Source organism: Myxine glutinosa, chromosome 11 (genome assembly GCF_964187855.1).
Source record: "Myxine glutinosa chromosome 11, kmMyxGlut1.1, whole genome shotgun sequence".
Taxonomy (NCBI): domain Eukaryota; kingdom Metazoa; phylum Chordata; class Myxini; order Myxiniformes; family Myxinidae; genus Myxine; species Myxine glutinosa.
Window position 1 is genome coordinate 85,586,870 of NC_136271.1, and position 14,513 is coordinate 85,601,382.

General features: G+C 45.5%; 1 protein-coding gene across 4 annotated transcripts in view; it reads right to left on the bottom strand.

Annotated features, from left to right (window-relative positions):
- Positions 1–14,513, bottom strand: part of LOC137416855 (ral GTPase-activating protein subunit alpha-1) — a 344,184-nt gene that overhangs the window by 316,300 nt on the left and 13,371 nt on the right. For all 4 annotated transcript variants that reach the window (XM_068102513.2, XM_068102512.2, XM_068102510.2 and 1 more), the window contains exons 3-4: positions 5,225–5,274; positions 2,192–2,249 (exon numbers count right to left, since the gene is read on the bottom strand). In XM_068102513.2, the coding sequence (XP_067958614.2) occupies positions 2,192–2,249; positions 5,225–5,274 (108 nt within the window). The remainder of the gene's footprint in view (positions 1–2,191; positions 2,250–5,224; positions 5,275–14,513) is intronic.

Consider the following 14,513-nt stretch of genomic DNA (forward strand, 5'->3'; position numbering starts at 1 on the left):
TCGGCCGATACTCAGCCTTGAGTATCGGCCGACCAACAAGGACGAACATGAACGGTCCCCAAGTCTCCACGCGGAAAGCGCACAAGATAGCACAAATCGCCACACGGGCACACAGCCGCCAAGCGGCGGCAAAACTTCCTACTCCTCCGAATTCCTGGCCGGACCGCACCACACAGCCACAACGCGTCCGGAGAGCACCAATGCTCGGGAACACCGTCCTCCTCCGGTCGTCCCACACTCCACAAGGTTCCGATAAACCTCTCAGGCGCACACAGCACAAAGCGCAGCCGTCCTCGACCCAGACAGAAAAAAAAAGATACGCGACCGGTCCCACCAAAGCCAGAACAAGAGAGCGCGAGGGAGGGACGAACCCTCCTTTTTTCCCCTCGCTGACTTCATTCCCTAAACAATCCCCACGCCCCATTACATCATTCCATATGCTCTCAACCACTCACGAGGCTCGGGGTGTGGTTTCTCCGTTACGAGTTATAAGGGGTGGGCCGAGTCTAATCTCTCATCGAGAATATTCGGGGTTTGGTCCGCATGACGATGTTGTGGGTGAATGAAGCGCTCGTTGTTCTTGTTGTTGTAGTAATGGAGCTGGATGCATAGCTGGGCGAGTTTTGTAAGAGCATTAGGGAAAGATCACAAGGGACCAATTACACACTGGGGGTTATGAATCTTGAGCCCTATAACTAATTAACACAAAAGCCACGCCCCTTATAGCCACATGCAAACACTTACACTCACGGTTTACCCTGCGTATGTACATCGAGGTTCTTCTTCTTCGCGTCACACAGTCCATGCTAATTTACACAATCCTGATTTCACAAAGGTATTTCTTCCCTACCCCCACAAAAGTAAGAGTATATCGATCAGGGCATGGCATTCCAATTACAAAGTAAATAACAAAAATAATAACAACATTGTAACAAAGCATATATTAATAGTTATAATATTAACAATAATAATAATAGTAGCATAATTTGCCAATGATAATAACGAATTCATAATCCCCCCCTAAATCATCCCTCCCCCCACCTCTGTCCTGGCCCAAGCATGTATATGTTTGGTAAAAGGAAAGCAAATGCTCAAGCAGAACAGCAGGCAAGTATGCTTCTAGACCGTTAAAGACAAACGAAAATTTGATCCAATGGATCAACAGGCCCGACTCGTAGATCAAAAGTCCTGGTAGGGTATGTGGTATTCGGTATTCATTTCTTTTATGATAACAAAATGCTGTACAATTCAAGTACAATTATTAAATTATTTAAAACACATTGTAATAAACACTTTCATGGAGGTGTAAGTATGAACTAATATTGAACAAATACTTAATGTTTTCACTGTGTCTCCTTGCAAACTTTATCCTTCTGCAGTCTTCACATTGTCGAACATACTTCTTGCCTTGGCCTGGATCACTTGTAAACTTAATGGTACACGGAGTTGGTTTTGATCCTCGACCCAGACGGGCAGCAGACACTCCATCTTCTTCATCGTGTTATTTCTTGATGGAGTTATCTTCATTACACTTATGGGAGTTACTGACTTGGTACTTGAAGAATCCTGGTCAGCATTGGTCAAAATTGTCCTTACTGTGGTCGGTATAAGGCCGAGCAGCATGCCGATGTCTACCGCACGTTCATCCTGGTCAAAGCGATTCAAAATTTCCAGTTTGGTGATTGACGCCTTCCCTCGAATTATTTGGAGTAGAAACAACACTGACACCACTGGAGGGCTAATGTCAAATCCATATGGGGGATGGAGGGAGGTTAAATTGGTAATGTTCTATGAAAAGAGACAGGTGAAATCAACAATTCTCACCACCCCCTCCTGCATCAAAGTTCCTTGTTAACTTGGTGGACAGGCTGGGTGTGCGACAAGAACGAAGTGATTCGCTTTTCGTGACGATTCAAATCCAGATACTATAATTTTTTAATTTATAAAGTGATTCTTCACTATTTAGTGATATGGCCAAAATGACATGGAGCACGATATTTCAAATGTTGTGGACGTGATATAGGCTTTCCCATTATCACACAGGCCAAGAATGCGTCAAAGTGAGTGTGTTGAGGTGATCAGAGAACAAGAGAAAGCAAAACCAAATTTGCAGCCTGCAGGTGCCTCCTCCATTTCTGCCATCACACTAATTACATACAACAGTGTATCGGTTCGTTATCAACAAACATACCTATACTGTGAAACTGCCATCTTCTCTGAATCTTCTCTGGCAGTAGTTGAAGAATTTTCTGCATGAAAGTAAATAGGTGAAGTAGCAGGTTATAACGAGATGATTATATTATTAATATTTTGTAAATCATGAAATAACATAAATTTCAAAAAGTTTTTCAAAAATATCCGAGCAAAGCGTTTTAAACCCAAGGAATGTTGCATACATGTTGGTTCAATTAATAAACCCCGGGACAAATGTCGTGTGGTTTACCTCACCCTGTCAGCAGGGTTGCATAAATAGGTCCAGTCTCTTAACATTCTGGCATTTTAGAAACGACTCACATTGCATCCCTCTTGATCACTCTTGAGACATGCAAGACGTCGGCCATTGTAAAACTGGCAGTGTTCATGTGACAAACTCCTGAGGCTATCCCGAAGACTCAATAGTCTGGGCTGTCATCAGGTCCTTGGGTTCGAGTCCAAAGTTGTCAGGATTTTTTCACACGAGCGCCACACAGAAATTTATTCCGGTTTATTAAATTATATATATTGTTGTAGTCGTTGGACTTGTCCCAGCTGTTCGGTCCAAATCTCGACCGACCGCATCAAAGCCGTCGCACCGGCCAACTGATTCGGCCACTCAGAACACTGTTTGTGTGCCTTTTTTCCACGTTACCGTATTCATGTGGAATGTCCAAGGCAGTTAGGCAGCACGATAATAAGTACCGAGCGCTCAGATACCCTAATTAGTAATTTGAGCGGAGATCGCCAGAAACAGGTACAGTTTTGTACTACGAGATATTCGCCAATTAACCCATTCGGTTCTTTAATGGACCACCCATTAGAACACCAGAATCATGCAGAGACCAAGTGAATTTGTATTGTATTGTTACGTGTGTGGGGGTAGGTAATGAAATACCTTAGTCCAGATAGAATTGTATCGATTAGCGTGCCCCGAATGTCGTGAAGATGAAACCTTCATGTATTTAAGTGAGGGCCAAAAGTCCGTGTAAGCGCTATGTGTCTCCATGCGAGGGGTGAAGCTATGCCAATTAGGTAGGGCATAAGGATAAATTCCCAGTGTGTAAATGCCCCTGTGATTTTTCCCTTTGTTTTTATGGCATTTACTCGGCCAGCCATGCACTCGGCACATAATTGCAACCACCATAATCACCGACAGAACCCGGACATTACCACCCCACACAGCCAAACTTTCTCGATGGGCGTCAAAAAAGGCTGTGAGGCTCCGCCCCGAAGGGAATGATTGGTCATGGCCATGGACTGAAGTGGTGTGGCACGGGGTTTGGTTTAAGTGTGACTTCAGTGAAAAGAGGAGGGTGCATTTTCATCACAGTTGTTCCCTCTATATCCCTGGGCCTTCGGGGGAGGTGGCCGTGCTTTGAGCGATACACGCTCGCGAGGCATGTGGTAGAAGGCTGGTGGATTGTGGCAATCGGAGGAGGAGTGGGAGGAGGGGGAGGAGGAGGAGGGAGAGGATGAGGGAGAGGAGGAGGGAGAAGGGGAGGGGGAGGAGGAGGGGAAGGAGGAGGGGAAGGAGGAGGGGAAGGAGGAGGGGTTTTGGCTGCCACGCGCGGGCGGCTGGCTGCGGCGCGACTTCGTGCCATCGGGCGTTTTCCCGCGCAAGGCCTCGGGGACCCATTGGATGACCGCCAGGGTTTGAGGGCCGTTTGAGGAGACCAGAGCTGAGTGTCGGCCAATGCACCGCACCACATTTCATTTTATTTATTTCTCCCTGTGTCTGTACATGAGTCCAATTGGAGGGTCCCTCATTTAGGAATTTTAGTTTACCCTGCGTTCATTTCTTTGTTGTCTGCATTATTTTCATTAAACCCTTATTTATTGCATTTCCAATCTCTTGCCCTGTATGTTTATTTGTTTGTGATTTCGGAAAACCCTCGTCACATCCGTCCGTTCAATTAAGACGACACCTCCGTTTCCCTCGCGCGTCATATAAAGGGACCGCCATATAAAGGGACCGCCATATAAAGGGACCGCCATATTTTCAGCTCATACGCCTCGGAGTTAAAGCTCAGTCAGCCATCCGTCACTGGGGATCTTAATCCCCGGCGACGCGACAGTATTAAAACCAGGCAAAATAGGCGGAAATACACGAAAGCGATACGCGCCCCCGGATACGTACAAATGGAGGATCCTTAAGTACCTAAACCTTAAATGCCTCATTCACACATGAGAAGAAAGGACCAGAATAACGACAGGGATTAAATGCCAAAGGTTGTGCCCAATGGGACGCAGCTAGTACCTATTGGAGATACTCCCAGACGGGAAAACATTTTGTGCCATAAATAAGGGCCAGCAGGATGAGAGGGCAGGTCTGGTGTGGTTTGCGGTGGGGGGTGGGGGGCTCAGCACAGCTTCCTCCGCAAAGTTCCCAAGTATCCCTTCCCCCACGGTTCGCACCACCTTCATTTATATTTTTAGCCCCCAACTCAGGCCCACGACACCACTAACCCCACCCTGCTCGACTATCATTCGCCCATGGCCCAGTTCGTAGGGTGGGCATCCCCCTATGACCTTTCACCTATATGGTGCTGACAACGACAAGGTCGGCGTGGGTCGGATGCTAATGGTGGGGGAGGCTTTCCCCACCTAAACTTGTGCCGATGGTTCATCGGATCACTTTAAATACCATTTCGGACAGATTACAAAGGGTTAAAACATGAAAACGGTGTCAAGGAAAATCAGTTTTAGACATGTGGGGAGGGAAGACGACAGCTTTCTATATGAATGACGCATACCTTTATATCCAAATAAATGACCTCACACTTATTCTATTACATGCACAATGGAAATAACTATCACTATATCATGCAAAGTTACTCCCTAGAAGGCATTCACGCAACAACATATATAAACCTATTGGTATATAATGCCTACTGAAGTCTACATAATACCTCCTGACTTTCTCTTGTTTGTTCATCATCTCACACTCGTTTTTATGATTTACCCACAGTATGAACTACATGTCCCTGAACATCAATGTAATAAGTGATGTGGAGTTTTGAATGCTCACCTCAAAAATGTAGAGAATAGATTCAAGTTCATCCCTTTGAGACTTATGCCCTGAAAAAGGATAATTTATTGCAACAGATTAACAGGAACTTTTCACAATATACAGTGCATACATATATATATATATAAAATGAGTATATATACCGGTATTTTTTTTTTTTACTTTAATAGCATCCTAATTGATGATAGGCTGCAACAGTCCATCATTAGGATTTCCAGAGAATGGATGTCTATTTCAGTCACACAATTATGAAATTTTGTTAGTTGGAGCATCAAATTGATGCATCAAATAACACGTTTTATTTTTATACCTCTGCCGACGAAGTCACCGGAGGCGTTATGTTTTCAGGTTGTCAGTCCGGCTGTCCGTCCGTCTCCGTCTATCCATCCATCCATCCGTGATAGGTTTTTGTTACTGCGATAACTTGAGAACGCTGAAGTGGTCTATTTCAAACTTGGTACAGGTATTTATAATGATGTTAAGATTAAACGAATTACATTTTGGGGTCGAGCGGTCAAATGCCAGATGTCCTGTCAGGTAAAAATTCTGTTACCGAGCTAACTTGGTAACAAGTCATGGGATTTTCACCAAACTTGGTATAATTATATAATATGATGCAAAGGTAAACTGATTTGATTTTGGGGTCCAGGGCAGCAACAAAAGTGGTTTTGTTTACTGGGTTGTTTTTTTTACCGTTTTTCCATCTATTTTTTGTAAACCGTGAGGGTGGTGCAATTAAATGGGTGTGGTTAAAAAATAATAATAATAATAACCCAATCTACCGCCCTCCCAAACCACACCCATCATTCCTGTCTGACTTCTCCTACTTTCTGACCCAGCTATGTTCCCTCTCCCCCTCAATCCTCCTCCTTGGTGATTTCAATATCCACATCGACTCCACTGACTCCACAATAACCACTGACTTCACTGATTTACTCACCTGCTTTAACCTCACTCAACATGTCGACTTTCCTACCCATATCCGTGGTCACATTTTGGACCTTGTCTGCTCCACTGGATTAAATTTGCACCATCTCTATGGCTCCGACCTCACCCTCTCTGACCACTTAGCCATCACTCTGACCATCAACATCCCCGCCCCAACACCAAGGCATTATCGCACAATCAACTTCCGTAAGCTAAACGCTCTTTCACCTACCTCATTCTCATCCACCCTCTCTGAAAAAATGTCCACTTCTCCCTTCATTGACCTCCACACCCCTTCCGACCTCACTGACTACTACAACCACACTCTCTCCTCCTGCCTTGACCAGCTTGCGCCTGTAAAAACCAAAACAGTTTCTTTCACCCATTCTGCTCCCTGGTTTACCCCTGAACTCCACCTGATGAAAACTCGTGCTCGCCAACTTGAAAGACTCCGCAATAAAACGGGTCTCACAGTTCACTCCCAAGCCTACAAGGACCACATACAACACTACAAAGATGCCCTCTCCCGCGCCCGCTCTGCCTACTACTCTCAAATTATCCACTCTGGCTCCGGAAACCCAAAAGCACTCTTCTCGACAATAAACAAACTCCTCCGCCCCCTGAACACCACCACCCAGTCATTCACAGTAGACAACTGCATCTCCTTCCTCTCTTTCTTCCAACGCAAAATTGACAACATCTACAACAGCTTGACCACCGCCGCACCCGCTCCCCCTCCAACCACCTGCCCCCCCCCCTTGTCCTGCCATCCCCTGTCTCGGTTCTCCCCAATCTCTCCTACTGACCTCTCTGAACTCCTCATAGGAATGAAAACTGCCACCTGCACTCTTGACCCCATCCCCTCCAGCTTTGTCAAAGCCTCCCTCCCTGCTCTCTCTCCACTTATCATTGCAACAATAAACTCCTCCCTGTCTACAGGCATCGTCCCACCTTCCCTCAAAATTGCTGCTGTTACCCCCATTCTAAAAAAACCTGGTCTAAACCCTGACACCCTAAACAACTTCAGACCCATTTCCAACCTACCCTTTCTGTCAAAAGTTTTGGAACGCGCTGTAGCCACTCAACTCAAACATCATCTCTCTGCCAATAACCTGTATGAAACATTCCAATCCGGATTCCGCTCCAACCACAGTACTGAAACCGCTCTCCTCAAAATCACCAACGACCTTCTCCTCTCCTCTGACGCTGGCAACCTCAACATTCTCGTCCTCCTCGACCTCAGCGCTGCCTTTGACACCATCGATCACACTATCCTCCTCACCCGACTTGAATCCACCTTTAACGTCACCGGCACTGCCCTCTCTTGGATTAAATCATACCTCTCTGACAGATGCCAGTTCATCTCCATCAATAACTGCAAATCCCCCACTGCTCCCCTCCCCCAAGGTGTCCCCCAAGGTTCAGTTCTTGGCCCTCTCCTCTTCATCCTTTACCTGTCCCCGCTCGGTCACTTAATCCGCCGTCATGGTCTCCAATTCCACTGCTTCGCCGATGACATCCAGCTTTTCATCTCCACCAAGTCCGTCTCCACCGACACCCACTCTATCCTGACAAACTGCATCACTGAAATAAAATCCTGGCTTCAAATCAACTTCCTCAAGCTTAACTGTGATAAATCTGAAATAATCATCATTGGCCCAAAAACGCTCACAAAATCCACCCATAACTTTGCCCTCAACATCGACGGTATCCCAGTATCCACCTCCCCTCACATCCGGAATCTTGGCGTCATCTTTGACCAAACCCTTTCCTTCGACAAATACACTAAACAGATCACAAAGTCAGCCTTCTTTCACCTGAAAAACATTGCCCGTCTCCGCTCATCCCTCTCCTCCACGGCTGCAGAAACCCTCATCCACGCCTTCATCACCTCCCGTCTGGACTACTGCAATAGCCTCCTCTATGGTTCACCCTCAAAAATCACCAATAAACTCCAATACATTCAGAACTCCGCTGCCCGTCTACTCACTCATTCCCGGACCCGTGACCACATCACCCCCGTCCTTTACAAGCTTCACTGGCTCCCCATCCCCCAGAGAATCCAGTACAAAATCCTCCTCTTGACATACAAAGCCCTCCATAACCTGGCCCCATCCTACCTGGCTGACCTCCTCTCCAGACACACTCCCACCCGCAACCTCCGCTCTGCTGGTACCAACCTCCTGACCCCCTCCATCCGGACCAAATTCAGATCCTGGGGGGACAGGGCCTTCTCCATCGCTGCTCCCACCCTCTGGAACTCACTACCTCACACCATCAGAGACTCCTCCTCACTCACCACATTCAAAACATCACTAAAGACCCACCTGTTCAACGCTGCATTCAACATTCAACCCACAGCATTTAACCCCTGACTATCTCTTCTCCTTCTCCCTCCTTTTGCTTTAAATATTTCCCTATTGATTCTTGTCTTTTTGCAATTGTTGTTTTCATGTATTGTTATGCATTATGTTTTCCACTCTGTCAAAGCGCCTTTGGGCTTCTGGAAAAGCGCTATACAAAATAAATGAATTATTATTATTATTATTATAACAGGTGTGGTGCAATTAAATGGGTGTGGTGAAATAAAAGGGAAGCAACAAATTTACAAATACATTGTTGCAAATAATTGGCTGAGGCGCAACATGGGTGTGGTGCAATTAAATCAAAAGTCTCTTTTTTTCCTACATGCTATTTTCTTTAAATAATAATCGGTGTGTGTTCTGATAATGCCTATGGTCGTCACTATGCAATAACATGGGTGTGGTTGAAAGAAAGAGGTGTGATGCAATATAAAATGGGTGTGCTTCAACAAAAGGAGTGTGGTAGAATAAAGAATAAAATGGCTGTGGTCCTTCATCATGGGAGTGCTGGATCACATAGATGGGTGTGCTTCCATCATGAGTGTTACTGGAAAACATCGTTTTGTTTTTTTTCACTTGCAACCAAATGAAGACTCAAAAATGATGTAGTAGTCACAGGAGTACAAACCTGCTACCTTTCATCATTAATCTCATGATGTGTGTAAACTATGATGAGGACTTGTGTCACAGAATAGTAAATAATTTCATCCTTTGGCTGCAAGAAATTCAAGGGCAAAACAGTGGTCACATTGAACATGCTGTTCAGGATAAATAAATCTCAAAGAAACATCATCCATAATTGATGAATGGTTGCTTAATACACATGGAAACATATACAATCTCAAATGAAAAAGCTATTCGATGGGCCCACCCAGTATGAAACTTAAAGTAAACGAAGCATTCAATCAGAAATTTGTTTTATGAAAAAAAAGAAAAATTCTAGAAAGTCGATTTCAATCGGTAGAATTTTAGAACTTGGAACAGGGTATCATCAGAAACGAAACAGACATTTTAACACAAATGTTGCAAAAAAACACTCCCTCCCTCCTCCCCAACCTCCAATTGTTTGTGCCTCGTCATATTCCATTTCAGTTTTAGCAACATGTGTAAATAACATGTGAAAATAAGGCTTTGCTAAATTCAAGGACCAGTAACCTATCGCTGTTTTCCATGCACATATACTAAAAGTACAGCAATATTTTTCCAAATGTTCTTTACAATTACATTAATTTATACTGAAGTTTGATCAACTTAAGTATATTTCCACTTAATATTGGCCAAAACCAATGGATAATATTATTGTTGATAAAGCATTAATTACTACTCAGTTATTTAATATCATACCATGCCAATTAACATTAATACTCAAAGAATGATGCTACCTGAGTGAGGAGCAAACCAAATTCAAGTGCATCTGTCCCTTGAATGAAATTGTCAACAAACTAATAATTGCAACAAATTATTAATGAAAAGGACGCTATAAACATTCCCAATAGAAAATAGACTATGAAAAGATGCTGTACCTCAAAATACCTTTTGTTTTTGACCTGACAAAGTCAGTGAGAGAAGGCAAAACGTCACAAAATCAAATCATACAACAAGAAGATTGAATATGAAAAGTTAGAGTTTGTGTGCTTGTTGATTTAGCAATATCTGTAGGTGCCATCCACTATAAATGGATGAATTTGGTGTGTAGGAGTGTGTGAAGCATACTTTTCTGTCCATTTATTATGTACATCTATTAATGAATTACCCATTACGTACTATTGAAATGTACCTTTTAACTCTTAAGACTGCTGAAACCCCTTCTACCTTTGAAGACCCTTAAAGCCCCCTAAAATCCTTAAGATCCCAAATACCCGATCTCGCGAGATCACGGCGAGGTCACGTCTTTTCGAAGCTGTTCCATGCGCTCACGCTTTCGAAGCTAAGTAATCTTTCACAATTGTGTTTTTGTCGAGACTGTATCTATCTTTCGGAGTGTGTACCTATAGCGTATCTTTAGGAAAATCTTCGGTGCTAATTTTTCGTACATGTACACACAATCGTCGGTTAATGCGTATCGAGTATTCTGAGGCCTAGTACTCGTAGGCTTAGGCTACCGTACCGTCTCCGACCTTGTGGTTTTGTTTTTCTCTCAGCGGTTCGTCGAAAACGCTGCAATTATTTTCGTTCTCTGTTTCATCCCAGTCGTTCACCCCATACCTCCTTGTTTAATATCTCTACTCAAAAAAAAAAAAAACCCAAAAAAATATTTCCTTCTCAGATCTTATTCGTTTATTTGTTGTTCTTATTTGTCTGTTCGTTCTTCGTTCACGTTGTTCGCGATCACGCGATCACGTGGTTAGAAATGTATAATCTCTCCCCTGAACAACTATTTTCTCTCATATATTATAACACCTTTTTCTTCTTCTCCTACAAAAGGATGCTTTCGTCTTGCTCACCAAATCTATTCATTCCAAAAAAAAGAAATAATACCATCTCTTACAGTTCCTCTTTTCGACATTCCCTAATCTCTCCAGAACTCCACCCCTCTTTCAGCTTCCTCAAACGTATTTTTGACTCGAAGGTCTCAAACTCATTTTGCAAAAAATGTTCGTTTCCCATGAATCGTACACTTTTCAAAATCCAATCTCACCCCTCCCCTCCAAATCTTCCCCATCCCCCCTTCCCTCCAAAACCTCCCCATCCCTCCTCCCCTCCAAAATTTCCCCATCACCCCTCCCCTCCAAATCCTCCCCATCACCCATCCCTTTTAAATCTCCCCCCTTGCCCCTTCCCTCCCCTCCCTCCTAAACTCCCCCCACACCCCTCCCCTCCGAGACTCTCCCTCGCTCCTCCCCTCCTAAACTCCCCTCTCACCCTCCTCCTCAAAGCATCCTCCCTGCTTCTTCCCCCTTCCAACTTTCACCTTCATCTCCCCCAACCTACTGCCTCGCTCTTCCCCCTCCTCAAATAACACCTCACTGTGCCGCACCCAATCTCCATCAAACCTTTTGTCCGCCCCATTCTTCCCTTTCTCCAAGCTATTCTGAAATCTCTGAAATCTCTGACACACCTTCAAAAGCTCTCCCTACCTCTTCCTCCTCTTCCACATCTTACCCTACCCCTCCCCCCCCCCCCCCCCTGTTCTGTACCCGATGCTCCCCCTTCCTCATCATTAACGGTATGGACCTCAAACATCCGGGGCCTTCGCTCAAACCTGACTGATCTCTCAATACAGGTTGCTTCTGACAAACCAGATGTGATCTGCTTAACAGAAACTTTCCTCCTTCATGATGTCTCTGATGCCTTGGTATCTCTCCCAGGTTATTCCCTCCTCCGGTATGATAGACCTGAGCCTCGTCCTGGAGGTGGGGTTGCTATCTTTATTAAAAAAACTCTCTTCCTCACTCGCCCTCCACTGCCCTCTCTCCACCTCACCCCCAGGAATACCGTTGGCTACGGCTTCCCCTTCGCTCCCACCTTTTGTTCATATGTGTGTTGTACCGTCCACCAAACAGTGATGACTCCATCCACATCTCGCTGTCTGATAATATGGACCAACTTCTATCTACCCATCCCAACTCTCTCTTCCTCATATGTGGTGATTTCAATTGTCACCATGCCAGTTGGCTGGGTGTGGGTACCTCTCTCACCAGCCATGGCTCTTCAGCAAAGGACTTCTGCGACTCACTGGGACTGACACAATCTGTCAATTTTCCGACCCGGATCTCAGTCAACGGAGCATCTTCTCTTCTGGACTTGGTTATGACTAACTTCCCTGAAAATGTCTGCTGCTCTTCTTCTGCTCCAATCGGCTCATCTGATCATGTGCTTGTCAAAGTGGACATCTCTCTGACCATTCTCAGAGAGCCTCCTCAGCGTCGACGAGTCTGGCATTTCACTCAGGCCAACTGGCACGGTCTTCAACCAGCCATCAATCATCTGGACTGGTCTCCCATCTCTACCGCCTCTGACATCAACTCATCCTGGGAATTCTTTCAAAGTAAATTGCTCTCTCTCATGCACAGATTTATCCCATCTCGTCTTCAGATGTCATACCCTTCCTCCCGTCCATGGTACACGGAATCTTGTGGTGAGGCTGTTGCCCTGAAACAACTTGCTTTCGTCTCCTGGAAAGCAAATCCAACGGAAGGAAATCTCATTTCCTTTCACAAAGCCCGAAACAAGTGTGTGTCCACCCTCAGGAGAGCCAGGAAACAATATCTCACCGTTCTCAAGACCGAACTCTCTTATCTGTCTCCCTCTTCCAAATCGTGGTGGCATCTGGTCAAATCTGTTTCTGGTGTTTGTTCCCCCTCCATCCCCTCCCTCACCTCAAACGGCTTAACGGCTGACTCCGCACGTGAAAAAGTTGAATGCCTCAACTCTGTGTTTGCCTCTAAATCTTGTGTCCCAAACCCATCCCTCTCTGTACCCACCGTACCCAGTCGTACCCAGCTGCTCCTGGACTCTGTGTCCTTTCCTCCTGACAAGGTGGAAAAGTTTCTGTCAACCCTCGACTCTGATTCTGCAACTGGTCCTGACGGCATCAGCCCACGTGTCCTAAAATCATGTTCTTCCGCTCTTTCACTCCCTCTTTCTGTTCTCTTCACCCTCTCTTTTGCTCAAGGTCATCTGCCATCTGCTTGGAAATCAGCCAACATCACCGCTTTGCACAAAAAAGGTGCAAAAACAGATCCTAGCAACTACAGACCAATCAGCCTTCTCCCAATTATCAGCAAAGTCATGGAATCCATCATTGCTTCAGATATGAAATCTTTCCTCTTCTCCAATGGCTTGATCTCTGATCATCAATTTGGTTTCAGACCTGGTCACTCTACTCTGGACATACTGCTTCTGATTTCTCAACAATGGATGGAGGTCCTCAATGCCAAACAGGAAATTAGAGCTGTCTCCCTTGACATTTCACATGCCTTCAATACGGTCTGGCACCCTGCTCTGCTCACCAAACTCTCCTCCTTTGGTATCCATGGAAATCTCCACGCATGGCTGGCGGACTTCCTCTCTGGTCGTAGTCAACATGTGGCCCTGAATGGGTTTCTCTCTTCTCCTCTTCCTGTTCAGGCTGGAGTTCCCCAAGGTAGTGTTCTGGGCCCTGTGCTTTTTCTGGTCTTCATCAATGATCTCTCTGACTCTCTTGAAAATCCTCTCTATCTCTTTGCTGACGACTCTACTCTCTGTCGCTCCATTCCTCATCCCTCAGATCGGCAGTCTGCAGCCTCCTCACTCTCTGCAGACCTGGACAAAATCACAGACTGGGCAAACAAATGGAACATGTCTTTCAATCCTGATAAATCTCACACTCTTACGATGTCTCTCCGAAAAGACCGACTGGACAACCCTCCCATCCACTTTCTGAATAATCCTCTCCAAGAAGTTCTGTCACTCAAGCTTTTGGGTCTCACTATTTGCCATGATCTTTCCTGGGAAAACCACATTTCAAATCTGGCCTCCAAAGCCAGTCGCCGACTGGGCATCCTTCGTCGTGCGAAGTCCTTCCTTGGCACACCTGAGCTCCTCACCACATACAAGGCTTTCATCCACAGCTCTATGGATTACTGCTCTCCCCTCTGGTCTGGTGCTCCTGCCTCACACCAAGCTTGTCTTCATGCTGTTGAAACCAAAGCGTTCAGAATCATTGGAATCTCCCGCGATGAAGCTAACTCCAAGGGCCTTTCACTCACTCACCGCAGGCAGGTTGGTGGTCTTTCCGTCTTCTCCCGACTCCTCTCTGGCCTTGCCCCCCCCCCCCCCCAGCTCTCTCTGGGCTCTGTCCCCCAAATATTCCTACAGGTCGCACAAGATCTGCCTGCAACCCTCTTATGGTTAAACTGCCAAAATCAAGACTTTCTGCTCACCTTCACTCCTTCATTCCTCTTTTCTCCCGCCTCTGGAACAAACTCCCTCACTCTCTTCAATCCCACTCCACCCTCCAGGTCTTTAAAACAGCTGTTCACCACCATCTCTTATCCTCCCCCATCCAAAACCTTGAT